This window comes from Trifolium pratense, linkage group LG2 (assembly GCF_020283565.1).
Source record: "Trifolium pratense cultivar HEN17-A07 linkage group LG2, ARS_RC_1.1, whole genome shotgun sequence".
Lineage (NCBI taxonomy): Eukaryota > Viridiplantae > Streptophyta > Magnoliopsida > Fabales > Fabaceae > Trifolium > Trifolium pratense.
In genome coordinates, this window is record NC_060060.1 from 2,860,046 (window position 1) to 2,887,054 (window position 27,009).

Sequence of the window (27,009 nt, forward strand, 5' to 3'; positions counted from 1 at the left end):
TCTTTTATAGATTGGATGGAGTGGATTGAATGAGATGCATGATATTATGGTGTACTGTCAGTATTATATAATTTTCTTTTTTTCACACTATTTTGTATCAGCAATATTGATGGATTATCGCAACCAAATTTTATATCCCGTAAAAAATCGAGAACATTTTTAAATTTATATTAATTTTTCCTGAAAAATCAAGAACATTTTTTCCCCGTAAAAATCGAGAACTTTTTTTCCAAAAAAAATTTCCGAATAAAATATCGGAACTTTTCCCAGAAAAAAAGATAAAAAAAATTTCCTGGAAAATATCCGAAATTTTTTTCCGAATAAAATATCGGAGCTTCTTTCCAAAAAAAAACTCCGGAATTGTTTTTATTTGAAATCGAAAAAATTTTCCCCCAAAAACCGGGAACTTTTTTCCAGAAAAATCGGGAACTTTTTTTCCCAAAAAAAAATCAAAAATTTTTTTCAAAAAAAATATCGGAAACTTTTTTCGGGAATTTTATTTTATTTTTATGGAAATTATATAATACTGACAGTGACCATAATATCATGCATCTCATTCAATCAATTTCATCCAATGAATAAAAAATACGGTGCATTGGTGAGAGACCTATTAAGGTCTCCCACCCTAGAATCCGCCTTGTTCCATAACCGCTACTCTCCTAAAGATTCATGGAAAGATATATTAATAGAACCTTTTAATTTCATAAATCTAGTCTAGCAATGATTTGTAATTAAAAAAAAAAAAGAGAGATTTCCATCATAATTTTAATTTTTAATTGGTATGAATAGGAAAACTTGAAAATTCCTATTTCTGCCACAATTTAACACATACCCTCTTACTATCCTTGTTGTTCTTTTTTCAAACGAGAGAGAAATTAAAAATGACTTGGATGTAAATCATGTTTGTAAAATATTGTAAATCATGTTTTTTTTGTCAAATATTCAAATTTTATGTTTGAAGTTTGAGTGAGGGATTCAGAGTTATGGTTTAGATGAGTTTGTGAATAAAACATGAGGAAGAGACAAAAGGTAGTTAATTAAAAAAATAATTAAAAAGTGTGATCTAGTGTATAATATATGCGAAGTTGATTAATCTAACGACTCTCGTTCATTTTATGAAGTGGTCCACCAATGAGAGAATTGATAGAGCTCTCACTTTAAAAGTCACGGTCATTGTAGTTCAAAATATCAATAGTGTGGCAAAAGTGATTAAATGTCTTAAAAAGTTAAATAAACTACATCGATACAATTATAAATAATTGACGGGCTTTGAGAAAAAAATCTTGTCAATTACTTTTTCTATCTTTCATTTAAAACTTGTACGTTTTTCCAAAACTTTTCTCATTTAGGTGATGATGATTTGATGAAAAATTAAAGTGCAGAGTGGAAATGATCCAGCGAAGCCGGTCTATCAAACAGGAGTAATAGAAAATTTAGAACATTAGAAAATTCAAATACTTCAATTGAATTCTTTTGATTTATATATATTTTTGTTGCGCTATAATGATTATAATTTTCCATTCTTTAAAATGAGTATTGAATTTTCGCAACTTTTTAACCTAGCTATTAGGTCGAAGGAGGGCGTTGGTCGGTCAAGATCAAATCTGTTTGTCAAGTTTTCTTAGGCACTTTCCCTAATAAAATATTCATACATACATCAAAAGATAAGAGAATCTAACCTAATAGGGAAATTGTTTTTTTTTTTCCTTTCTACATACATCAAATATTCATACATACATCAAAACTAGAACTTTGACCCATGCGGTCCATGGGTCTAATTAGCTGTAATATGTAATAATAAAAAATAAAATATAAAAATTTTAAGAGCATTTTCAATAAGAGTATTGTAGGGAATTTCATGAACTAATTATTCTATATTTTTTTATGTGCTTATTTTATATTTTATATATTTTTAAAATAATTTTGGAACCCCATCATTTTGTTTACTTATTAAAAAAAATTGCTGATAACTAAAGGTTAAAATATTAATGGTAATTAAAGGTTAAAAAAAAATTAAAGACACAATCAAGAACATAAACTTAAGTAGACATCCATAAATAAATAAAAATTGTGATTAATTCCGCCGTTCAAATTTATTGAAAACATGGTTAACATATTAGGATTCCTAAATTCTTTCATAATTGAAGCACATGTTTTAGCGGTTAAAATGTTTTATTGTAAGTAAGGGATGCAGGTTCGATTCTTATCGTAAACAAATCTGTATTTTTTTAATATAAAGCTGCAATAAAAAGAAAGAGAAAATGAGAGCGGAAAAAATTCGGTTTAGGGTTAACTTATGTTAGCAAGCTTATAATATAAGAGATAAGAGATTATCGGTTTTAAATTGTTTAAATTGTGCAATGAAAATTGTTGGTGCTTAATTGTCGTATGAAATCTTTCCTATGAAAGTTGATGGAGCTTAACACTTTGTGGACATAATTTAAATCACAATTGGTCTGTTAGTGCATATTGTATCAATTGATCATCGGTTAATATTAAATCTGCAATGTTAAAATCAAAATAAATAATGTGATTAGTGACATGACCATGGTTGTGTTTGGTTGTATTGCAAAAAAAATTGATTTAGCTGAATTGAGTTTGATAATAACTTGCCAAATTACACGTGATAATAACTTTTCAAATCTCACATGATAATTATTCTCTAAATTTATGATCCAGTAAAAAAAATCATTGATCAGAAAAGACATAAAAATATTTCGTGATAAATAATATAGTTAACAATAATTTTAATATGATATACTTTTAAAATTGATGGTGCTTATCAATTATTGCACATAATTTTAATCATAATTGGTATACTTGCCATAATGGTTGGAAATATTGTCTTGCATTGAAGGGTTGTAGGTTCGATTCCTAGTCAAGACAAAATTGTATTATTTTTTAATAAAAATTGCAAGATAAAATGGAGGGAAAATAGAGAAAACAAATTAGGATTTAGGATTTGCTTGTGTATACAAGCTTATAATATAAAAGATTGCTTATTTTCTACATCCTATTGTAGAAAATAACAAGAGAATCTAACCTAACACGCCTATTTTAAACAAGTAAATAAATAAGTTAGTTCTTGAATTTTTATCCATTAATCAATTTAGCCTATAATTTATCGACATAGCTAATATCCCTTAATTTATATTAAATCAGTCCCTAAGCAATTGATTGAGGGTTGATTCAGGGACTAAATTGAGATAACATATGATAATTCAATGATACAATTGATTGAAAAAGACTAATTTAATATAAATTTTAGAAATTAACGAATATTTAACTATTTTGATAAATTGAAAAATAAAATTGATTGATAAGTAAAATTTAAAGCCACAACTCACTTTCACTCACTCATTCATCCATTTCTTCTTCTTCCATTCAAGGTTCAACTACTGAGCTTCATATTCATATCCTTTTCTACATTTATATATATCTTTGTTTTTGAGGTTCTAAAATGCAGTTTTTATTAAATACTTTGTGCTCTGTACTCAACATTTTTGTTGATCTATGAAGTGTTAAAATGTGACAAATAATTTTTTTATTTTTATCTAAGTTTTGGGGTTATATATCCAGATTGATGTATTTTCTCTTATATTTTTTATGTTTTGGGAAATGCTATAGTATGTTTCAGTTTCTGGATTAGAGTAGACTATGATGCTTTCTAACACCAAATAGATGAAATAATATAGCATGTTGTAACATTGAAATAATTTAGGCTTATTTTTGTTGTTTTTAATATGCATATCTATCAAGAATTTTTCTTCCTCTCTATTATAGATGCTATTTTGCTAGTTCATACATAATACTAGGATCTACTTATGTTCAAAGTGCAGTTGCAAAAGGAGCTGGTAAGGAAGTACTTCTGTGCTTGATAATGGAAAATATAACTTTATGTGTTCTTCATATTTTGCTTACTATTTTTTGGTATTAACCCTCTGATTCCCAGCGGAAGGGGGTCTGGTAATCTAGAGTTCGGCCGTGAGGTTAGAAAAGTCTGACAAAAAATTGTTCCCACCAGAATCGAACTCGGATTCTCGCGAATAATCCGTCCTAGGAGGAGCTTATTAAGCCCAATTTCTTAGTTTCTACGTTGTAAAACAGAAACCTCCATTGTAAAACAGAATGGCAATTAACATCAATCCTCTACGTTTTTCATTGTTATTTGTGTTCATTGTTTCGATCATGGTTGGTATACTCCAAGGACCCAAGCCAACCACTAGACCAACCCCAAGTGGGTTTATTGGATAATATTTTTAATGTAGTTTCATTGATTTTTTTTGCTGATGTGGTGAATTCGACAAATAAGATCTGCGCTTTTATGCCACAATGTATTGGCCTTACTCAACCTTCTGGTCGTTGTATCAATTATTGTGGCTCATACGTAGGTGCACATTGTTCTCCAAATGGAACATGTTGTTGCCAGGGGCGGAGGACCATGTTGGCTGGGCCAGGGGCGGAGCCAAGTAGTGGTGAGGGGGTTCAACTGAATCCCCTTAACTTGAAAAAATTATGTGTATATCTTGTATATTTTGCACTTTGATTCCCCTGAAATTTTACCTTTGCACCCACTAAAGAGAAGAATAAAACATAAGACAAAGAAAATAGAGAAGAGGAAGGTTGATGAGAAGATACATGGCAAAAAAAAAAAATGAAAACAGAAGTAAGAACTCGCGCAGAAAGATGTTACAACGGCGGCCAGGAAGATAGAAGGAGATTTGTTGTATTTAGGTTTTCTTTAATTCATTCAATTTGGGCTTTTTAGGAGAAAGAAAGAAGACAAAGTTGTTTACAAGGATGAAGAGAAGAGAAGCTCAATTGATAAGCATAAATAAAAGAATAAAATAGAGGGAGTGTTAGGATTTGAGTCCTAAATCTGAATATGTAATACTACTATTAAAGATTTCTAGATCAATAAGTTGTTTTTGAAGTTTAAGCTGCTGCAAATTTAGGACTCAATGTGTATGATGATGCATATAGTGAATGAAAGTGAATTTTGAGACACATCAAAATTTTCAAACTCAAGTTGAATGAAAGTGAATTTTGAGACACATCAAAATTTTCAATTTAGAAAAGTTTGATAGATGATTTTCTTTAATGGCACCTTTAAACCACTTTAATTCTTGATCAAGAATATGATGCTTATAGCTGTTGGTACTAAATTATGTGTAGTTAATTACCTGAATGTAATTTCAATGAGAAATAGAAAGTTCATAACAACATACTATTACCCAAGTTTATTAGGTATACTTGAGAAATTTTCCTATGGAAGCATTCAAGATGCATGAAGCTGTTAAGTCTGTAATTTTTTTCATTTGGTAAGAAATTAAGAACTCACTACCTGTCCCTAAGTTGCTTGCTTGTTTCAAACTCTTTTTCAATGACTCAATACATAAGCTTTTATGATATTAGTCACTTTTGTTAAAAAGTGAAATATTCTTAAATGGTACATGATGAAGAAATTTATATTTAGTCGCATTCACAAAAAAAATTATATTATTTAATGATTTGAAAGGCAAATATCATTTTTCTTTTTTTTTCAAATACTTATTTATCTTTTTGTGAGTGTTAATAAATGTAAAATTTTTTGGTCATGTGACCATCCAAAAATATCTATAGTCTATAGATAAGTTCCACATAATAGACCATGTTGTTGAGTGACACATGAAAATAATTATTCCATTATGATATTAGTCACTTTTGAGACGCATAATCTGTATAAACTATTATATAAGATAGTCTCCAACTATTCAAGACCCTGCTTAAATATTAAAAATAGTCTTGTTCAAAAAAAATATTAAAAATAGTCTCTAATAATAGATGCAAAAAACAAAAAAAAATAAAAAATCATTTTCTATTTACATTATAAATAACATTAAAAAACACATAAAAAAATAATTATAATTGAATATAACATCAAAAGAAAGATATCATAATCAATGATTTTATTTTAATAGCCAAAATTAGTAATTAGTTGTTAATGTTAGTATTTCTCACATTTGTTAGGAATTAGGAATTGAACCCTAGACCTTTACCAAAACTCATTTTAACCCTTAGTTTAAACCAATCGAACTACCCACCCTATCCTATATCATAATTTTTTAGAAGGGTGCTTCAGAAAACCAGTAGGTTACTAAAAGAAAATCTCTTAATAAAATTTGTGAGCAACCAAAGCTGAAGTCCAATGACCCAATCCCAATATCCAAATGCGTAAAGATTTATTTTTGTCACCTTACTAGTTTTTCGCGCGCTCTACGATTTTTCGGTTTTACCTTTTTGCTATTTAAGTAGAGGACATTATAAAAATGAGAAATTTTTGAAAAATGTCGTCCCGCTACTTAAGTAGCGCGGACGTTATAAAGGTAGGATTTTTTTGGGATATCCGCTACCTAAGTAGCGGACGAGAGTATTTTGGTAAATTCATAGGGTGCGCAAGAAAATGAGTAGTGTGGCAAAAGTAAATCTCAATGTGTAATGTTTGGATTGACTTTGAAAGTTTTTTTTTTGGACCAAAACAGAAGAAGTTTTTTACATTAACAAATTTTATTTTATTTTTGTCAAATAGCCTATTGACTATAAATTCCACCCATAAAGCGGATACATGGGATGACTGGAATTCAAATCCCGATCCCCTGCATATATAATGGAATGTCGCTGCCAACTGAACTAATAATATTTGACTATGTAATTTCTTTTTGTGCTTAGACCCTCCTTTTGATAAAAAAATATTAATAAAATTTATTGTTTTCCTAAAATTATTAATCTTTTCTTACTAATAAAATTATGAGTCTTTTTTCACCAAAATATAAATAAAAAATTATTATTCTTTTGTTTTTTTTTTTTTATTTGAATCAACAGTCTTTCAATTATTATTATCTTGATATTTCATTTCGAGTTATCTCTCTGCAAACTAAAAAAATCTCTCTGCAATAATTTGTCAAGAGGGAAATTGAAATAAAAAATTAAAACGACAAATTTTGAAAATGACATATAAATAGTATTTATTTTTTAATAAATAAAATAGACCATAAGATATCAATTTCGTTTGTATTATTTTAAATATTGATAGACCATAAGATATCAATTTCGTTTGTATTATTTTAAATATTGACATTTTAAAATTTTCACATTAAACACAAAGCAAACAAATTTAACTTTTTTATACTCGTGTTATACCAATAATATTACTATCGTTGTTTAATATATATTGATTAAACTCTGTCAGCGAATTTTTGGTCACATAAAGTTAATTCTCTCCTCGTAACAATATTTTCTTCATACACAAGTGAAAGTAATTGAATATTTAATCATCTACTTAAAGTGGAAATAGTTTGAACATTTGCTTGTACTCAAAGTCACACATACGAAAAATATTCTCCTTCTGAAACAAATATTTCTTTAAGGAAGAATCCAAATTTAAATCTCAGACCATTTGAAAGAATCCAAATTTAAGTCTTTGGTGGTGGTGAGGTGATGAGGTGGTGGTGCTGTTTGTGGTGGTCACGGTGGGTGGCAGATTGGTGGGCGTTGGTGATGAGGTGTTGTTGTGGTGGTTGTGACGGTTCTAAGTTGGGATGGTGGTGGCTGCGTCATATCTGAGATAGGGGTGGTGTCGCGGCGACTGCGACGGTTCTGAGTTGGAGGTGTTGCGAGGGTGTGGTGGTGAGGGGTGGTTGTGACGGTTCTAAGTTGGGATGGTGGTGGCTAGGTCAGATCTGAGAAGGGGGTGGTGTGGCGGCGACTGCGACGGTTCTGAGTTGGAGGTGTTGCGAGGGTGTGGTGGTGAGGTGTTCACGTAGAGGTGTTGGATTTGGTGTCGCCGCTGTGTGTGACTGGGTTTCCTCGATACGGGATTCTCTTACCGCTTACAAATCTGTTGAGATTTGCAGGATTCGTTTTTGAGTCTCTGATGGTTTCCGAATATGCTGAGATTTGCAGGTTTCTTTGTATCTGGTCGGCCTTTTCCGCATCGGTGTTGACTATTTGGAACGAAGTGCGAGCTGAGACTTAGCTACCTAGAATTTCATTTTACTGTTGCCCAATTAATTTTTGGCGCGCGAAGCTGCTTTTTGTATTCTGATCGGCCGATCACTTTTGATTCGAGATCGGAAGTTAGATTATTAGGACATCTTTTTGGGTCGGGTTGATGGTCATCTTTAGTGGTTTGGTGTTTGTGGTATGTGCTCTAGGTGGTCTGATGACTGTGGAGTATGTACCAGATAGTGTCCGTCTTCTAGTTTTCTCTTTAGTGTTCCGTTTATATATGGCGCCTCTATTTTGTATTTCCATTTATCCCGATCTCTGTTCGTCTCGTGCAGACCAGTTATTATTAATAATATTTTGCTCTTTAAAACAAAAAAAAAAAACTCAGGCCATTTATTTGAAGTGTTACATCTCTTACCACTTGAACCCGTCACATGAATCAGAACTAAACAAATATAAATCTGTACAAACACAGTACGGTTAAACATCAGCGACCGTATGATCAAAATCACACGATGAAAAATGTTATGACTACATGAAAAAGCCACTACGTGTAATTCAATTTCCAGTTATATGCTGCTTCCAGGTTTATAGATTATATAACAACTGGCAAATGGCTACAAGTTATTAAGTACTTGAGAAAATTTTCTATTGAAGCATTCAATTTGAAGCTGTTAGTTTGTCATTTTTTCATTTGATAAGAACTCACTACCTGTCCCTACTTTGCTTGCTTGTTTCAAACTCTTTTTCAATGACTCAACACATGGAAAAAAAAAGAGTAAACGTTCCCAAATTTGTTAGGTAAGTTCCAAAAAGACTAAATTAAAATCTTGTACATAATAGACCATGCATGTTGTTGTTGTCACATGAGAATAATCATTCCATATTATGATATTAGTAACCTTTGAGACGCATAATCTGTATATAAGCTTTTATAGTAGTTAATATCAATAATCATTTCAGTTAGTTGTTTGATCCTTTCATACATAATTTATATCTATCTCAATTTTTTTAATTAATATCCATTTAAAATGAAAGTGTGAGAACACCATTTTATTTCATCTCATGGCAAATTCATTCAACAATTTCTATTTCAATCACCCTCAAGAAAAAAAAAATCAAAGTTCGGTTTAATCTGCAAAATATAAATACCGGACAAAATAATATATGATAATACAAATAGAATAGCATAAGACATAGTTTAAGGTGTTGAACAAATTTTGTCTTTGTACGATGTTTGGTGGACAAAAGGTTATTTTGGTTTAGACAACTAGTGCATAGGACAAAAAGTTATCTCGTGGTTTAGCGGGAGACAAAAATTTAGGTTTTTGTCTAGTCTTGGCCCTCAGTTTTTCCAATCCCAAGAACCGTTTTTAAATAAAACACAGTAAAGCTGAAGCTGTCTTGTCCAGATCCTTATTTTTAACAGATCAAACGTATATAATGAGAAAGTTGGGTCCGCCAACAATGAAGAGAAAAGGATATTAAAGAAACTGAAAAAAGCTAAGATTTTATTTCTCTTTTTCATTTTAAAGCGATCAATATTAACCGTGAGGTTAATATTTTTTTTATCTTTTACCATGATTTAAACTCGGATCTTAAATTTTTTTTAATCCTTAACTCAAAATAATTGAGCTTCACATCCCTCCCACAATTGTTTTCTTTCCTATCTTAATAAATCTAAAATTCAGTAGAGATATAGACGCTTCAATAGAGATGTAGATGCAAGTTTGAAGCCGCAATATGCTTCTTGTCTATATTTAAATGTGTGTGAGTTTTACCGTTATGTTACATGAGGCAAAGGAAAAAGTTTGGTCCAAGTATAAGAATAATTTGTTTTATATTCTTATTTTCTATTTTCAATTACAATTACAAAATGTCACATTATTATTTTTTAATATTTTCAAATATTTGCATCAAGCTAAAAACTTTTTTTTTTTTAAAAAAAAAAAACCGACATTGCCTCCCACATTTTTCAAATATATATATCTTAATTTTCTTTTTCATTTTTGTTGAACTTTGTTAAGTTTCTTAATCAAAGAACTTTTCAGTTTTCATCCCCATTCAAACCCAACAGTTGAAGTGTTATGTTCACCTTTACACATCCCTTCTGTTCTTGTATGTAGCGGTTGCTTTAAGATGTGGAAACTTTAACTGAAATCTTAAGTATAAGATAGTGATATGTAGTAACAAAAATGTATCGTTTTCTAACAACCATTAGGTGAGTCATATACATAACTAGAACCACTAGAGAATTCCCTAGAATCCTTTTTTCTATACTAAACTATACATTCAATGTGCATTGCATTTTTCCTCTACATACATAACTCTTAATCTCAATAATTTTTTTCATTGAGCTAAAGATTGATCATAATATCAAACACACTATTCAACAATGAGGCTTATTTTTTCATTTCTTTGTGTTCTTGTGCTATCTTCTTATGCAAGTAAGATATAAAGTTTATTTCATTGATTATTTTATGTATTGGTTTTTTTCACTTGTATATATACATGCATTTTCAAATTTCAATTAATATATTTTTTTTTTTTATGTTTGATTTTTTTTCTAATAGTTGCTTATGATCCTTTGGATCCAAATGGAAACATAACAATAAAATGGGATGTTATGTCTTGGACACCAGATGGTTATTTGGTAAGTATAGAATTTATTGCTGATTGTTTTATATTTTCTATGAAAATTAAAATTCCAACATATACTAGCTAGAGAAATATTTTATTATTCACTTGAGAAAAAGCAATTACAATGTTCATAGGTACTTTTGCTTTGAAAAAAGTTAAATGAGATAGTTTCTGAAGTTGAGATGAGAAGTTAATTACAACTTACATGATAAGCTATTATAGAAAAGACATATAACTATCATTTTAGAGAGTTTTGATGCCCTTGCCGCTTTACTCGGCTTAAATAGCTTAATCAAGTTTATCTCTACTACTTGTTTGGATTGACTTATTTTTGAGCTTATGTAAAACAACTTATGCAAATAAATAAGTTTTTATGTATTATTATAAGTTTGTCAATGTAGTTTATGAAAAAATAACTTATGAAAGTACATTTTTTGTTAGTGAAAACTTATGAATTAACATAAAGCTTTTTTATTTGCATAAGCTATTTTTCATAAGTTCAAAAATAAGTCAATCCAAACGGGGCCTAAGACCATGATTGTTGGATAAATACCTTAATCAAGTGCTTATCATGTAAGTGCTTATGAGTAAGCTATTTTTATAGTAAAAGATAAATAAATTTAGTTTTTTTCATATAAGCTATTTAAAAAATTTATCCTCGAGAGCTTATAGAAATAAGCTGAAAATAGTTTTTTGAACATGTCAAAAGCTCTCACAAACGGTCTAACAGGCGTTTGTTTGCACATTTTTTATCAGGCGACAGTAACAATCAACAACTTCCAAACGTTTCGACACATAATGAATCCGGGCTGGACCTTAGGCTGGACATGGGCTAAGAAAGAAGTGATATGGTCAATGGTAGGAGCTCAAACAACAGAACAAGGTGATTGTTCTAAGTTCAAAGGAAACATACCGCATTGCTGCAAGAAAATCCCTACGGTTGTAGACCTTCTCCCCGGTGTACCTTACAATCAGCAATTCACAAACTGTTGTAAAGGCGGAGTTGTTTCAGCGTGGGGACAAGATCCTACACAATCAGTATCGGCTTTTCAAGTTAGTGTAGGACAAGCTGGAACCTCGAACAAAACAGTTAAACTTCCGAAGAATTTCACTCTTTTGGCTCCTGGACCTGGATATACTTGTGGCCGTGCCAAGATTGTTCCTCCTACCAATTTTCTTACTCCTGATAGGCGCCGCAAGACTCAAGCTTTGAGTAAGTTCTCTAACTATAGTAAAATCTCAATTTCCTGATCGTTTTCCACACAGCGTTGTAAATCGTAGATAGCAGAAAATAGTGTTAGAATAGAAATATTTTCCGCAATCTGCTATTGATAACACAGTTTTGTAGTCAATAGCATATCGCGTAAATAGAATTATTTTCAAATTCATTTACATTCACGAGTTACATCCCCGTTATTTAGCAAAAATGTTTCAACACTGACAATTATATTATCATTTATCATTATGCAGTGACATGGAATGTTACGTGTACTTACTCGCAGTTTCTAGCAAGCAAGAATCCAAGTTGTTGTTTATCTTTATCTTCCTTCTACAATGAAACCATTACACCTTGTCCTCATTGTGCATGTGGCTGCCAAAAGAAGAAGAATTGTGTGAAGTAAGTCTTATAATCAAAACAACTTATAACCTTAAACATGCGCCGAAAAAATTTCAAAATATTCAATTTCTGCTGGTTTTGTTATGCAGGAATGAAGCTAAGATTCTGAGTATGGTAGGAGTTCACACTCCAAAGAAAGACAATGAACCATTGATGCAATGCACTCATCATATGTGCCCAATTAGAGTTCACTGGCATGTGAAGAATAACTATAAGGACTATTGGCGAGTCAAAATCGCGATAACGAATTTTAATTACAGGATGAATTACTCTCTATGGAGTCTTGCTATTCAACATCCAAATCTCAACAATATCACTCAAGTTTTCAGTTTTAATTATAAGCCACTTCAACCCTATGGATCCATAAGTGAGTATCAACATATAGATATCAAGTTTGTTTATATTTAAATGCACTTTTAGTCCTTTTAGTTTTGTTGATTCACGATTTTAGTTCCCGTATATCTAAATCCAAAAATATAGTTTCAGCTTATTTTTTCGGATGTGTCAAGTTGAATAAAGAGCAGTCAAAAGTCACAGGTGGTGTGGCTATGCGTTGCCACATCACAAAACTTGTTAGCTCATTATTCAACATGACATCGCAAAGTGCGGCTATATTTTTGGATTTACAAATGAAGTGACCAATATTGCAAAGTAGCGAAAATAGAGGGACCAATAGTATAGTTAAGTCTTTTGATTATGATTTGATAACTTCAAGAATGAGCATATATTGTCATTATGCATGCAGATGACACCGGAATGTTCTATGGAATGAAATACTTCAATGATCTACTAATGGAAGCTGGAGCAAAGGGAAATATTCAATCAGAGGTATTGCTTCAGAAAAACCAAGAAACCTTCACATTCAAGCAAGGATGGGCATTTCCTCACAAGGTTTACTTTAATGGCGATGAATGCAGGCTTCCTCCACCTGATACGTACCCTTTTCTCCCTAACTCTGCGCCTACGAGCTTAGTTAACTTCAAGGCACTCATATTTTCATTATTTTTACTGCTAGCACTTTTGTGAATTGATGCATAGAGTGTCAAATTTTCTTTTGAAATGATAGATGTTAGTATTGCGTCAGAATTGTTTTCTGAACGTTTTGAAGCCATGTATATCGACACAGAGATAAAGTGACAATAGATATATGAAGACTCGAATCATTCATTGAAAATGCTAAGCCAAACTCGAAGGTTATGTTTTTTGATACGAAAGTGCTACATGGATGCTAAGGGTAAATCCCAACAATAATTTTGTCTGTTATATGAAATCAAAATGTTGTATAATGTTATTGCAATGCCACAATTGATAATTCATCGCGCTTTTAGTATGTTTCTTTGGACAATGTTGAGGATAATACAAACAACAATAAACCAAAACATTTTTCACTAGATATGGTGTCATGAGTTTAACCTCAAATGGAAACTAAATCTCAAATTACTGAAATGATAGTTCTATTTCTTCAAGTCCTGCAGTAGTTATCACAGTGACCCACCAAACATGACTTTAGCAATATAAGATATCACAGTTTTGCTTAATGCGAAAGAAAATGTTTTTTTGATTATTTTGGTGGCCATATATATTGAGACTATGCTAGATTGTATTCGTTATAGGTTAGTTTTGTTAGTTATATAACCTGTAACTTGTAATGCAAGTTACTAGCTTAGTTGTCATTTGTTATAGTTTTTTTAAAAAACAAAACTTGGTATCCGGTCTTAGGACCGACTAATCCAAGGGGACCAATCTCACCGTCCACTTGCGGGGGGGGGGGGGGGGGGGGGGGGGGGGGGGGGCATTTAAAGCCAGAGTTTTTTTTTTGCTCTGTATGGACATAGCCCACCGAAATTGGCACCAGGGGAATCGAACCCGAGACCTTGAGAGAAGCATACTCCAAGGACCCAAGCCAATGCCACTAGACCACCAATTGTAACTTGGAAGTTAGTTACTTTGTTAGTTCTCTTCATGGTCATATCTAGCTCTAGTTAGATCACCAATCGGAGGATCGGATATTGTCTCAACCAACTTCATCATTCACCACTGCCATCGTCGGTACCACTCACTTGATTCACAACTTCAACATGAGAACTGATAAAAGCAACTCAGCCCCATATTTCAATTCAACGCTATCAATCAAGTCACGAGTGTTTTTAGAAAACAAATTATGGGCTACTTCAATTTCAGAAGAAAACAAACTGTTTGGTGTGTTATTAAGCAAACCAAATTAGCAGAAAATTGGGAGTCAATAATTGAACCTGGAAGTGAGCTTCAAAATTAGCAGAAAATTTGGTTGGTAGTTTGATATTCTTGCGACCTACTATGGCCATTCTAGAGGAATTAAGATGATGATTATTTGTGTTGGGTGCAACTAACCAAAAAAATGGCATATCCGGCATCAATTGAAACAGAACTTACTCGGTTTGTTTTCTTTGTTATGGCGAGACCAATGAAGGCCTCAGGTAGTGTGAGCGGTGATATGTCTGGGGGTTTAGCTGTTGGTAGATTGGTTGAAATATGAAGAATCTCTTTTCTGCTTTCCCTCTTTCTGCACCGTGAGGGACATTTTCTTGTCTATGTTTATCAGCACCGAAGAGGTGTCCACCACCGCCACCGTCGCCCAAGGGTGCGGCTTCTCAACCATTCGATAATCTTTCAGCTTCATCAGCGTGCGAGTTACCTCCATGCAAGGAAGAACATCTACAAAAAGGAGAACGTCAAGCGACGAAATGATGGGTACAGATTCTTAAATGTCTATGTCCTCGTCCTGAGATTTGCTGAGGTGGTCATTAATTTCACTCTGAGCCACCACAATGTTGCGATTGCAACAACCAAACGATTCAATGGTGAGGGGCAATTCGACCAGATCAACACAATTCCTGCTGCATGGAAACAACACCGTAGTGCTGGTGATTGTCGTCGTTGCTGTTGGGAGATTCATATTCACTCATCTTTTCATTACTTATACTGCTAGCACTTTGGTGAATTGATGCATAGTGTCGGATTTTCTTTTAAAACGATAAATGTTAGTATTGCTCAGAATTCTTATCTGATCATTTTGAAGCCATGTATATCGACACAGAGATAATGTGACGATAGACATATGAAGACTCAAATCATTCATTGGAAACGCTAAGCCAAACTCAAAGGCGGTGTTTTTTGATACAAAAGTGCTATATGGATGCTAAGGGTAAATCCCAACAATAATTTTGAGGATGATATTAAAAAGAAACCTGATTCCAATTAGCAGCAAAAGATCCAACCAATATCATGATTCAGTTTGTCTTCTATATATTTCTTACAATTACTTCACAAAATACACCAAGGATATATAAAACCAATAAATACATCATTACAAAGTTAGAACAGTGATGACTAACAATCCAACCCTTATGTTGGACCTAAGAAACAAATCATAGGGCAAATGTATCTTTGAATTTTTAATCGATGTCATACTCCAGCTAGGTTTGAATTCCAAATTTGTATCACAAAATCGAGTCAAAACTGTTAGGGACGCAAATTTTAGATAGCAGAATCGCGTGTACCATGGATCCGAACATTAACAATATGCGTGAAGTACCAAGACTACCAACGAAGCAATCATCAAAGTAAGGTAGGAAACCAAGGAAACCTCGAGCTTCGAACCAGCATTGGGTAACCATGGATAAGCATCAGGTGGTGGCATGACACAGTTATCACCATTGAAATAGATCCTCCGAGGAAATCCCCAACCCTTGTCAAACATAAAAGAATCATCTTTTCGGAAAAGTAGCTCTGATTGCACATTACCATTAGGGCCAGCTTGGTTGAGGAAATCGTTGTAGAATTTAACGCCCCAAAGCATTGCTGTATCATCTGTTAAAAGAAACATAATGTTCACAAAGTGATTAGGATGAAAATTTAGAATATCACAAAGAAATTAACTGCTCGAGAAATTTGAAAAGCCCTTCATAATCTCTATATAATTGGCTTATTTGGGTCATCTACCAATATAAGTACTTGTGAGAGTGTGAGACTGTTTGGCATAGGTTATGAAAATGATTTATGACCTAACTATAAGTTGTGTTCAGCTTATCGCCATTAGCTGTCCATAATAGTGTTACCAAATATCAGCCATGGCAGGTATCAGTGGCGGTTTTTGGACTCTCTGCCATGGTCAATTTTGGCCGATATTGCGAAGTTTCCATCATACTCTGATATGAAGGCGCCACATGGCGTTCTCCAACACAGTTCGGCATTGACAACACTGCTACATCAGCTTTTATGTGATAATTGTGTGATAAGAGTTTATATTATAAATGTTTAACCAAGTTATTTATCCAAACAGGACATAAGAATGGTTGTCAAGTATACTACTAATAACTACACTTGATCTAAAATCGTACACTATATTCAATTAAAAGAAACAGTGATACTTATTTTATGTCGATAATAAGATAGGAAATCCTTGAAAAATTTTACACAAACTTACTTATCGACCCGTATGGATTTATTGATTTGTAGTTGAAACTGAACAGTTGGGTCAGATTGTCAAAGTTTGGATGTTGCACGACCAAGTTCCAATCTGAGTAATTCATCCTGTAATTGAAATTAGTAACAGTAACCTTCACCCTCCAATACTCCTTGTAGTTAACTTTAATGTGCCAGTGAACTCGTATCGGACACATATGACTTGTACATTGAACCAAAGGAGTAATACTTTTATTTCCGGCGCCTTTAACAACTGAAGCTAAACGTGGTGCTCTTGGACTGTAACCACACAAAAAAAAAAAAAACGAAATGCATGAGTGTACAATACTAATTTCTATTATGAAATTATAGTGTTACGAGTGACGAAAACATACTCTACACAGCTTCCTGATTGAGCTGAGTTGCCTTGGCATCCGCACGAACATGTCGGACAGGGTACAATAGTATCATTATAGAAAGACGAGAGGGAGACACAGCAAGTTGGAGTTTTCTGAGCAAGAAATTGTGAGTATGTGCATGTCACATTCCATGTCACTGCAAAAAATCAGAGTAGTGTTAAGGTATAAGTTAATCATAATATATTCCTGATATGAAGTGGAAACTGATACAATAAGTGCTTAAGCTATAAGCGTTGTATTAAATTGTTTACCCAAACAAGGTTCTGAATTCCGATAATTCTACCGACAACTTAAGAAATTAACATAAAAAAGGTGATTAACTTACTAAGTGCTTGAGTCACTCTCCTTTTGTCCGGTGTTGTAAATTTAGTAGGAGTCACGGTTTTTGCTGGTCCGCATGTATAGCCTGGTCCTGGTGCTTTCAAGGTAAAATTTAGCGGTAGTCTGACCGTTTTGTTAGTAGTGCCAGCACTACCGACACTGACTTGAAACGCCGAAACTGCATTTGTTGGATCTTGTGCCCATGAGCTGAGTACACCACCTCTACAACAATTCGCAATTTGCTGATTATATGGCGTCCCAGGAAGTAAATCTACAACCGTTGGATCTTTTTTACAGCAATGTGGGGTGTTTCCCTTAAACTTTGAACAGTCTCCTTGTTCAGTTGTCTGTCCTCCCATCACTTGCCATATTACCTCCTTCTTAGCCCAGGTCCATCCTAAGGACCATCCTGGTGCCGATATATGACGATATTGCTGGAAATTGTTCATCGTAACAACAGCCTGTCCATATGAATTGTTTCTTAGAGATCAAAGTAATACAAATTTGCAAAAAGCTATAACAAGTGTATAGCATATGAGAGAAACTGGTGTGAACATACATGCAACTCTATCATGAAAAATGTGTTTCCATTAAATAGTAAAATCATATGAACTTTATGTAAAATTAATATTAAAAGGTACAGTGAAAGAATTTACTCACAACATAACCATCAGGTGTCCATTCTCTAATATCCCATTTGATTGTGATATTTCCAAATGGGTCAAGTGGATCGTATGCTTCTGAAAGAAATAAAAGCCACAAAATGAACTAGTTAAGTGAACAGAAAAGAAAATTCAAGCAAGAAAATATGAATTTCACTGGCAAAACGATGTAGACAAGCAAGAAAATATAAAAAATATAGAAAACAAACAAAGCTGAACATCGTGTTTCTTACAAAAAAAAACATTGAATCGTCACCACGAGCTGCCATAACCTAATAAAAGGAAAAATATCTAAATTTTGCATATAAATCACCAAGGTTTTAGATCACACTCGAGGTCACGGTTCAGTCACATTCGTGATCCTTTGACAGGGTTTTGTACTGTCAATACAACCCTAATCATGGTGACCTTAGACATAGTTTTAAATAAAGGTCTGCAACCGCAATCTGGGCTGCAACATAACAATTTTTTATGTTGCCGAAACCGCAACAGTACAACAATTGAGGCCACATTTGAACACAATTCTATGCAATATCAAAGATTGTGACGCGACAGAAACCATTACTGCGACCGCTATTTAAACCCTCACCTGACCTTTTAGGGTCATGAAGACATAAAAAATACCATGTGGGCCATCCCTAACTATGGCCATTGAGAGACATCGAAAATCATAACATCACAATCACAATTGACCCTTTTAAGAAAAACCCTTATTCACCAAATTTTTCAACAACATGAAAGAACAAAACTTCACATCAATCTCAAACAAACATTAAGGTTCACATTCACACCATTAAAATAAAACACAAAGAACATAAAAGTAAACAATTGGTACTACCAATAAAAATTAAAACAGAACAAACCCATGAACCAAAAACATAAGAGGAATCAAAAAGTTGAAAACTTTAAAGAAAAACATTAAAAATAAAATCAGCATTACATAAACGTAAGAAGGAGAAAAAATAAGAACCTGTTGAAGTGTAGAACAGCGTAAAGAAGAGGAAGAAAAGCATGCATGGACAAGGTTTAAGGAAAGGGAAGAACAACATTGTTTACTCTTTTTTTTGTTTGTCGGAGTTGTGATAGTTTCTTACACAGAATCAGGATTTTTGTCTGATCAAAATAAATAAATAAATTTAATAAATAAAGGAATTTGGAGAGAGAGAGAGAGAGAGAGAGAGAGAGAGTGTATGTATTGTTGTGTACAGTTGGCAATGTGATGATTTGAATGAAAATGGTATGAAAATATGCTGTGAGCAAAGAATACCCATTGGAAGGGACTTACTTGGTTTGGCAAAGGCTCTCAGAAATTTTCCTTTAAGTTCATAGTTTTTGGTTCCTATGTGTAAAGTGACAACTTTTGCTTTTTTCTTCTTATATAGACGAATAATTGACTCCGAATATTTTTAGGGTGCGTTTGATTCGTAAAACAGTAAGAATTGAACAGAACAACACAAGTGATATAGGGCGATAATATTTTTATATTCGAAAATAAAAGGGGAATTATTGTATTTTTTATAGTTTTACTATGGACAAAAAGTTGTCACGTGGTTTAGTAAGGGACAAAAATCTTGTTTTGTCCTGTTCCTTGCTACCTAATTTGTCCAGTCCCATAACTAGTTTCAAATCAAACAGGGTATAACAAAAGTTGTCCAGTTCAATCCCCCGTTTTTTAGCAAATCAAACACACTCTTAATCTGATTATGAAGTCAGTTCTAGGATCAAGTGTGATTTCCACCCCTTGAATTTTTTATAAGAATTATTTTTAATTAGATTTTATTTATTTCGTGGTTGAACTTTGGATTATTACAATCGCTTCTTTCCTGAGAAATTAGAAAGTTAATACCAAAATAAATATAAACATTGTGAGGTACTCCTTCCGGTCCTTTTTATAAGAAACACTTAGGGCAAAAAATTTGATCCTTTTTATAAGAAACTTTGACCAATTTTCAAATGTTTTAAATGTTCAATTTCACTTATACCCTTATTTATTATGAGAGAGAAATTTTACCATAAATAAGTGAGAACTTTATTTGGGTCACATGAAAAATTAATCTGAAATCACTCTTTAAATTAAATTGGATTGTGAAGTTAAACATGGTAAATGATATCAGTTATTAATTTAACTTTTTTTTTTTTGTACATATTTAAGATTTTTTTTCTAGTAACACCCCAAAAATAACTAGTTACACCCACATTTATTTAAAATTTAATTATAATACCAAATTTAGTTCAGAAGCCCCTTTTTTCATCTCTCACTCTAAATATAATATTTGATCTCTTTCACAAACACTCATGAATATGTGACCAAACTTGATGAATGATTAAAGATTGAATCACAAGTTCCATCCACGACTTCCATCAATATTCTACGTTTTCCTTTTATTTATTTTTTTCCTATCATCGTTCGTTGTGAACTTAATTCACGTACCTCTCTTTAATGGTCCGTTTTGGTTTGAACGAAAAGAAAGAAAAAGGAAAAAAAATTACGGATTTCAATGCATGAACCAATTGAAATCCGTAATTTTTTTTTCCTCTTTCTTTCTGCTCAACCAAACAGAGGATAAAATTTCTAAGTTTAAGTTGTATATGAACTAAATTCTTGTATGCCTAAGCAAATTTAATTCACGTAAGTGACGTAACACACAAAAAATGTTAGAAATAAGATCACGTGATTTCGTGAACTACGATTACGGACTTTGTTTCAGCTTTAAAAAATATAGATTTTTTCTTTGTATTTTTGAAAATAGATTTTCTAAAATCGATTTTCAAAATATTACAAGTTTTTTTATATTTGTTTTTTCTAAATTGAAACACTAATTTTGACATCATATAACATAAACACACACATTATTGAAGATCAAAACATAGTCAAAATTATAATTTTTTTCAAAAAGTTGTATTTCAGAAATGATTTTTATGAAAATCTATGAAATAGCTTCAAAATTAAGTGATTTTTTGAAATTTTGATATTCAAAAAAAGTTTCAATAAAATGATCAAATACCTAAAATAACATTTTAAGAATAATTATTCAAACCAAATTTCCATTTGAAGCTTTTATAAAAAGTTTCTTTGTAAATTTTTTTTACACAAATTTATGTACCATTACAAAAATCTATTTTAAAAAAATCTATAACAAACAGACCCTACATCTTACAAAAATTATGAGAAATAAAAGTATTGAAAGAACATGAGAAAGAGGCAATAGTGCATAAACGAAGATGACAAACTGGTGTTAAACAAAAGGAAGAAGGCATGTGAGTGGGAAACTGAAGAGATCATGAGAGGGAATTAGGTTTTGAAAATTTAATTTTAAACCAAAATAAAATAAAAAGTTTATCTTATTATAAAATAAAAAGCATCAACAATACAATTTGGCATTAACTCTAACACATGAGGAACTACTTTAACTTGCCTCCTAGAAAACTCAACCAATGAATTTGACAAAAATTATTTAGACTACTAATATAATATTTAATAATAAAACCAAAGTAAGAAGGTCATTGGAAGACATATATTAAAAATGTCAATGACAATCTTTGCATCCAATTCAAAAAGACATTGGTCATGTTTGGGAAGGCGGATAAGCTAGGTTTTGACTTATAAGCTAAAAGTTTTGTTTGGTAACGGTCTTTAAAAATGAGCTTATAGCTTAATTTATTAGCTCATAGCTTATTTTTCAAACGCTATTTCAAGTAGCTTATGAGTTTATACCTTATTATATTTTCTTCGAATTTTACCCCTACAATTTTACTTGAAAAAAATTAAATATTAAATAAACATATCTTTTTTATATCATTTCATACTTATAAGCTAGTTCAACCGTTAATTTTACCAAACACTACAAATTCAATCAGCTAACTTATTCGCTATAAGCTAGCTTATAAATTAACCGCTATAAACTCATCCACTATAAATTAGCTTATCAGTTATCCACTATTTTTTACCAAAAAGAGTCATTGTCTAATTGCATATTGTCCATCTGTCGAATAGCTTGTAACAACCAAATAGCAAAAAAAAAAAAAAAAAAACCTTTCTTCTCCTTTTCTTCATAGCCGCCGCCCCCACATTAACCTAGTTTTTTTTCTTCTTGATCTATCAAGGAGGGGTGGTTTTAGGGTCAATTTTTGACCCAAAATCACCCCTCATATTTGTTTTTCCTTTTCTTCTTTGTTTAAATAAGTGATCTTCACATTGATCAAGTTTTTTTTTGTGATTTCGCCGTCTGAGTGCGGCGTTGTGTTGTTCGTCGTCTTGTGCGACGTTTTTGTTGTCCCGTATTGTGCGGTGTTCATTTGATTTCTATTGAAAAGATCGGCTTCAGTCAATTACAGTTTCAACCAATGATTTGGGCTTCAACGCTGCAGATCCGGAGGCATGGATACTTCGGTGACTTTAACTTTATCATATTATTTGTTGTAGGCATTTTGCCGTTGTATGCTATTAACTCGGATGCTGTGAGTTTTGTTCGCAGATTCATCCTTTATGTTTTTAGCGATGTTGATTATGTGGTTGTATTTGATGTAATCTATCAATTTGAATGAATGAATATCATTTTGTTATTGTCAAAAAAAAAAAAAAAAAAAAACCAAATAGCATCACCTTCTTTTACACTAAAGAATAGATTGTGTTATTGATAATTACATTTATATCTTAACTTTCCACAATTGTTAAATCAAAAATATTAAATAGTGATTTCGGGATACTCTTTATTTATTTATTTTCTCAAAAACTTAGAATCTAACCTAAAAATCTAACAATCGATTAATATGTTGGGACAATTCTACCATCCACTAATATGTTGTTGATTTTTCTCCATATCATATTTGTTTATTAATTGTTTATATATTCATAATTGGTTTCTCTTTTGCTATTATTTGTACACGTCAGTATATTGGATATATTGTGTAGGTTTATATATGTATTATTCAATCAAATAAAAAATGTGTTGCTACAACACCCGTGTAATATCCGTGCATCGCATGGGTGAAATATCTAGTTTTCTCAAAAACTTAGAATCTAACCTAAAAATCTAAAAATCGATTAATATGTTGGGACAATTTTATCGTCCACTAATAAGAGGATCAATTAAAAGTAGAATAATATTATTTTTGTTTTTGTTTTTTTTTTCCCATCATCAGTATTAAGTGGTTTCAGTTCTCTCCCGATTACAGTTGTGAGAGTTGAATTGTGGTCCTCCATACCAAATCCACTGACAATCACCACTTGACCAACCAACGATTGCTAGAACAATATTATATTTGTATGTTTGAGCAAAATATAATCTTAATTATACTTGAAATTTATCGTATGATCATGAACATATTTCTATGTTTTCAATTATGTTATGGTGAAATAGTAAAATATTTTTTTTGGATATAATAGTTTTTAGTGGTGGTAATGATAGCAATCACTATTAAGAAACTTTCAATAATGTGTTCTCATGTGGATATAATAGTTTTTGGATATAAAATGGTGAGAAGGTGGTCAGTTTCTTAAAATACTTACCATTATTTTATTTTTTTACAATGAAGACAATAAAGTTTTAGTCTATCATTTTATATTGTCTATTTTTGCTTATTAAGTTATTGCTTAACTAATATTTGAGAAATTCAGTTCCTCCGTTTGTGATTTTTTTTAGTTGTCTATATTTATTTTCTATTGATAAAAAAATACTAAACTTTTGTCAAAATACATAAATAATAAGCTATACAAAACAAAATTTAAAGAGGAAATAAAATTTCTCACTAATTGTAATGGAATTAGAGACGAAATAATGTTTCTTTCATTAAAATCAAATTGGCTAATATTAGTGATGAAAAATGTAGTCACCAACAAGCAAAGCAACAACACATCCTCATCGATCATCACATTCTCTTGAAGAACATAGCTAGGCCCAACACATGACATATTGCTTCTTACACCCTCCCTTAAAACAACCTGCCACTTTAAAAGATAATGGCATAATGCTCCTTCGATGTTTTCTCTTTAGGCCCTCATGGTTCTTTTCCCCTTTGAAATTTACTTTTTTGCCCTTCAATAAAAACTTCGGTCACTACGAACCGAATTTTTTTTGCCTTGAAAAAAAAATTGGTTTCTGTTAACCGAATTTTCCCTGACTTTGAACTAGAAAAAACTTCAGTTTCTGCGAACCGAAGTTTTTAGCAAGAGCAAAATTGGAATATTTGGGGTATAAAAGATACATGGGAGGCCTAGAGAGAAAACATTTCATTCATTAGCTCTTGTAAGTGAGACTGGATCCTCTCCTGTTTAAATTCCACCGGAGGGGATAAAGTTTAATCCACACCTTTTAAAAAAAATATATTTGAATGAACAGTAGACAGCAAAAAATAAATGAAAGGTTGGGATTCAACATGAGGTGAATTTGACTGGAGAGGATCTCCTCTCCTTGTAAGTGCATATCTCAATATTTTAATAAATATAATATGTCGATGTAAATTAACTTCACATTAAAATTCAATCGAAAACAAACATTTCTCTAGTGTATAATATATTTTTCTGGTAAATTAAAAATATTAAGACATCAAAATGATTAGTAGATATTAAAGTGATATCTAAAATTATCGACGAACACCATGAAAATATCCCGAGCTTCATCTCCAAAGTTGCCGCAAGAGCTTTTGTCGCCGTTGCTTCTTATACGCACAACCTATTCTATGCAGCATCGACTGAGATCTCACCATGGTAATAAAACTTCATGAAGTACATAAATCTTCTCATTGGAGTATATATTAATGCAATATCTCATCTCATCTCATACTAATAGTAATAATAACAAACAAAAATAAATAATATTAAAATGTAGAGTAGTGCTAGATGGAACGACATGTTTCCACCGACGAATGGCACGACAAGCCAAATCCAAGTTCCTTTGGCCTATCCAGACCCGTCAGATTCATCGTACGCTCCGGATTATGCCACACATATTTTTCTTAATTTCTCTAAAACAAATATAAAAAAAAATCAAAAGATCCATTCCTGTTTCCTTGCCTGACCCATTCCCATATGACCGATCCACCATCTCCTTTTTACTGTCGGACGGTGTTCCTTTCACCGCTATTCAGAGCATCGCCGCATTCGTTCTTCACAGCGTAAAACGACAATACTTATCAGCAGTAGTTTTGGGGTTTCTTATTTTACATCCAGCAATAACAATTTCATTATCAACTATTTAGTGACATTTGGTACAGAAATTAAAATTAGAAAACAATAAAATACATGAATAAATTAGAAAACATGGTGCACTTAATTCTTCGCTCATGAGTTGCTGCAACTGCTCCCAGGACCGTGACGGCAGCCACTACGAGGATTGATAAATACAACCACAGGTGAACTCCGGCGGCTTCCTCTTCATCAAGTCCTCCTTGTCAATACTCCGGTGGCGAGGACGACGGCGGAGGATTGGTCAGGAATGAATGGGGTTGGTGAGAAGAGAAACAGAAGCATAACTACTTTGAAATGGAGTTGGTGATTGAAGGCTCAGGAAAAAAACTCAAATCGTGAAGAGAGAGAAAAAGAAGGGTGATGACCACGTCATGTCGTTGGATTTGTACGACAACTGTTGTCGTGCTTACTAGCATTTTCCTAAAATGTATGCTTCCAATTTGATTCGGTTTAAAAAAAAAAAAAGTTTATCCTTGTTGGGCTCTTCTATGTATTTCTTGCACATAGTTTTTGAGTCTCTTAATATATTTTGCTGTTTCAAAAAAAAAAAAAAAAGTTTGGATATAAACGCTCCTACTTATAATATTATTATAAAAAATAATATTGAATTTTGTAGTTTTATATCTCTGTTTTTATGTAAGTTCTCAACCATTCAATCTTCTATATATTATTATTATTATTATTATTATTATTATAGTTTCATGACTTTATCTCTCTTTTTATGTCTCATGTTTACGGTAAATATATAACAATCGAAAAAAATTGAGAGAAATTCAATGAAGATAAATCATTTTCCTTAACTCTATGTGGGGCTTTGAGTGTTTCTTATTACAGAAGGAGTAATTTGTCAATTTGTTAAGTACTAGTGTACTACCATTTTCCCTTAACTCTATGTCCTTTTTTGTATTCAGCCTCCGACACACAAGGACAGACAGCAACTATCAGTTAGTGTGTGTTTGGTTTAGCGGTGGCTAAAATTGAGTTTGGTAGAATTAAGTTTGACAGAATTGATTTTGGTTAAAAGTGAGTTGAGTAGAATTGGTTTATGTTTGGATATATTAATGTAAAAGTGATTTTCAATATTTGATGTTGTTTGGATGATTTGAATTAAAATTACTTTTGAATATGTAAATTACCAAAAGGGTCTTTCACATTTATGAAAATAAAAATTATACCGTAAGTAATAATGTAAATAGTATTATATAAAAATCAGAATATTCCATTCCATATGTTAAAAGGGTAAAATTTTTGTTTATTGAATAAAAATCACAATATCCATATTCAATAAAATTTGACAGTGTACCCAAAAAAAAGTCTGATATTTATTATTTTAAATGTATTATATATAAATATTTATGTTTGTTGAACACATAATATTTTTTTATGCATTTTTTGACTAAAAATTAAGCCTACTTTATAGTAAAAATCCTGATAGGCAAATAACTCCAATTAAATAACAACTTAAGTGGGCTAGGTATTGTAAAAACATAAATGGGCTATCAGGTCAAATTTATTAAAGCCCAAATGTTTGTCTGTTCAACAAAAACATAATTAGCACTGTTTATCTTCTTCAATCTGCAGTGCTGATTATCCTCTTTAATAATCACCATCGTTGCAGAAAATCATTGAGGAGTTGAGGGTAATAGAGGGATATGTAAAAAAATTTAGTTTAAGGCTTGGATCCACATTTGATTTAACGCAGAAGCTTGGAATTGTAGCTTCACGTGAACTCGC

The 27,009-nt window shown here is 32.0% G+C and overlaps 2 protein-coding genes across 4 annotated transcripts; one reads left to right on the top strand and one right to left on the bottom strand.

The window, feature by feature from the left end:
* The first annotated feature begins 10,183 nt into the window (after positions 1 to 10,183).
* LOC123908746 (COBRA-like protein 4) lies at positions 10,184 to 13,453 on the top strand. Its single transcript, XM_045959467.1, has 6 exons — positions 10,184 to 10,433; positions 10,560 to 10,639; positions 11,383 to 11,839; positions 12,097 to 12,244; positions 12,334 to 12,611; positions 12,990 to 13,453. Exons 1-6 carry the CDS (start codon positions 10,382 to 10,384, stop codon positions 13,268 to 13,270), a joined length of 1,296 nt encoding a protein of 431 aa, XP_045815423.1. The 5' UTR covers positions 10,184 to 10,381; the 3' UTR covers positions 13,271 to 13,453.
* A 2,006-nt stretch (positions 13,454 to 15,459) lies between these two features.
* LOC123908745 (COBRA-like protein 1) lies at positions 15,460 to 19,461 on the bottom strand. 3 transcript variants are annotated; one of them, XM_045959465.1, is made up of 7 exons: positions 19,375 to 19,461; positions 19,060 to 19,202; positions 18,088 to 18,167; positions 17,432 to 17,888; positions 17,083 to 17,242; positions 16,710 to 16,987; positions 15,460 to 16,093 (listed from the first exon to the last, which is right to left on the bottom strand). In XM_045959465.1, exons 2-7 carry the CDS (start codon positions 19,136 to 19,138, stop codon positions 15,798 to 15,800), a joined length of 1,350 nt encoding a protein of 449 aa, XP_045815421.1. In that variant the 5' UTR covers positions 19,139 to 19,202; positions 19,375 to 19,461; the 3' UTR covers positions 15,460 to 15,797. The 3 variants fall into 3 exon arrangements, with proteins under 3 accessions (XP_045815421.1, XP_045815420.1, XP_045815422.1); XM_045959464.1 differs by having other exon boundaries at positions 19,060 to 19,418; XM_045959466.1 differs by lacking the exons at positions 19,060 to 19,202; positions 19,375 to 19,461 and adding an exon at positions 18,323 to 18,792.
* Between the last annotated feature and the right edge of the window lie 7,548 nt (positions 19,462 to 27,009).

Coding starts and splice junctions, on each gene's coding strand:
- LOC123908746 (XM_045959467.1), top strand. CDS start 10,382: ATGAGGCTTATTTTTTCATTTCTTTGTGTTCTTGTGCTATCTTCTTAT. Junction 12,245..12,333: donor AAGAAGAAGAATTGTGTGAA/GTAAGTCTTATA, acceptor TTTGTTATGCAG/GAATGAAGCTAAGATTCTGA. Junction 12,612..12,989: donor TCAACCCTATGGATCCATAA/GTGAGTATCAAC, acceptor TTATGCATGCAG/ATGACACCGGAATGTTCTAT.
- LOC123908745 (XM_045959465.1), bottom strand. CDS start 19,138: ATGTTGTTCTTCCCTTTCCTTAAACCTTGTCCATGCATGCTTTTCTTC. Junction 18,168..19,059: donor GCTGTTCTACACTTCAACAG/GTTCTTATTTTT, acceptor TATTTCTTTCAG/AAGCATACGATCCACTTGAC. Junction 16,988..17,082: donor CAATCAGGAAGCTGTGTAGA/GTATGTTTTCGT, acceptor GTGTGGTTACAG/TCCAAGAGCACCACGTTTAG.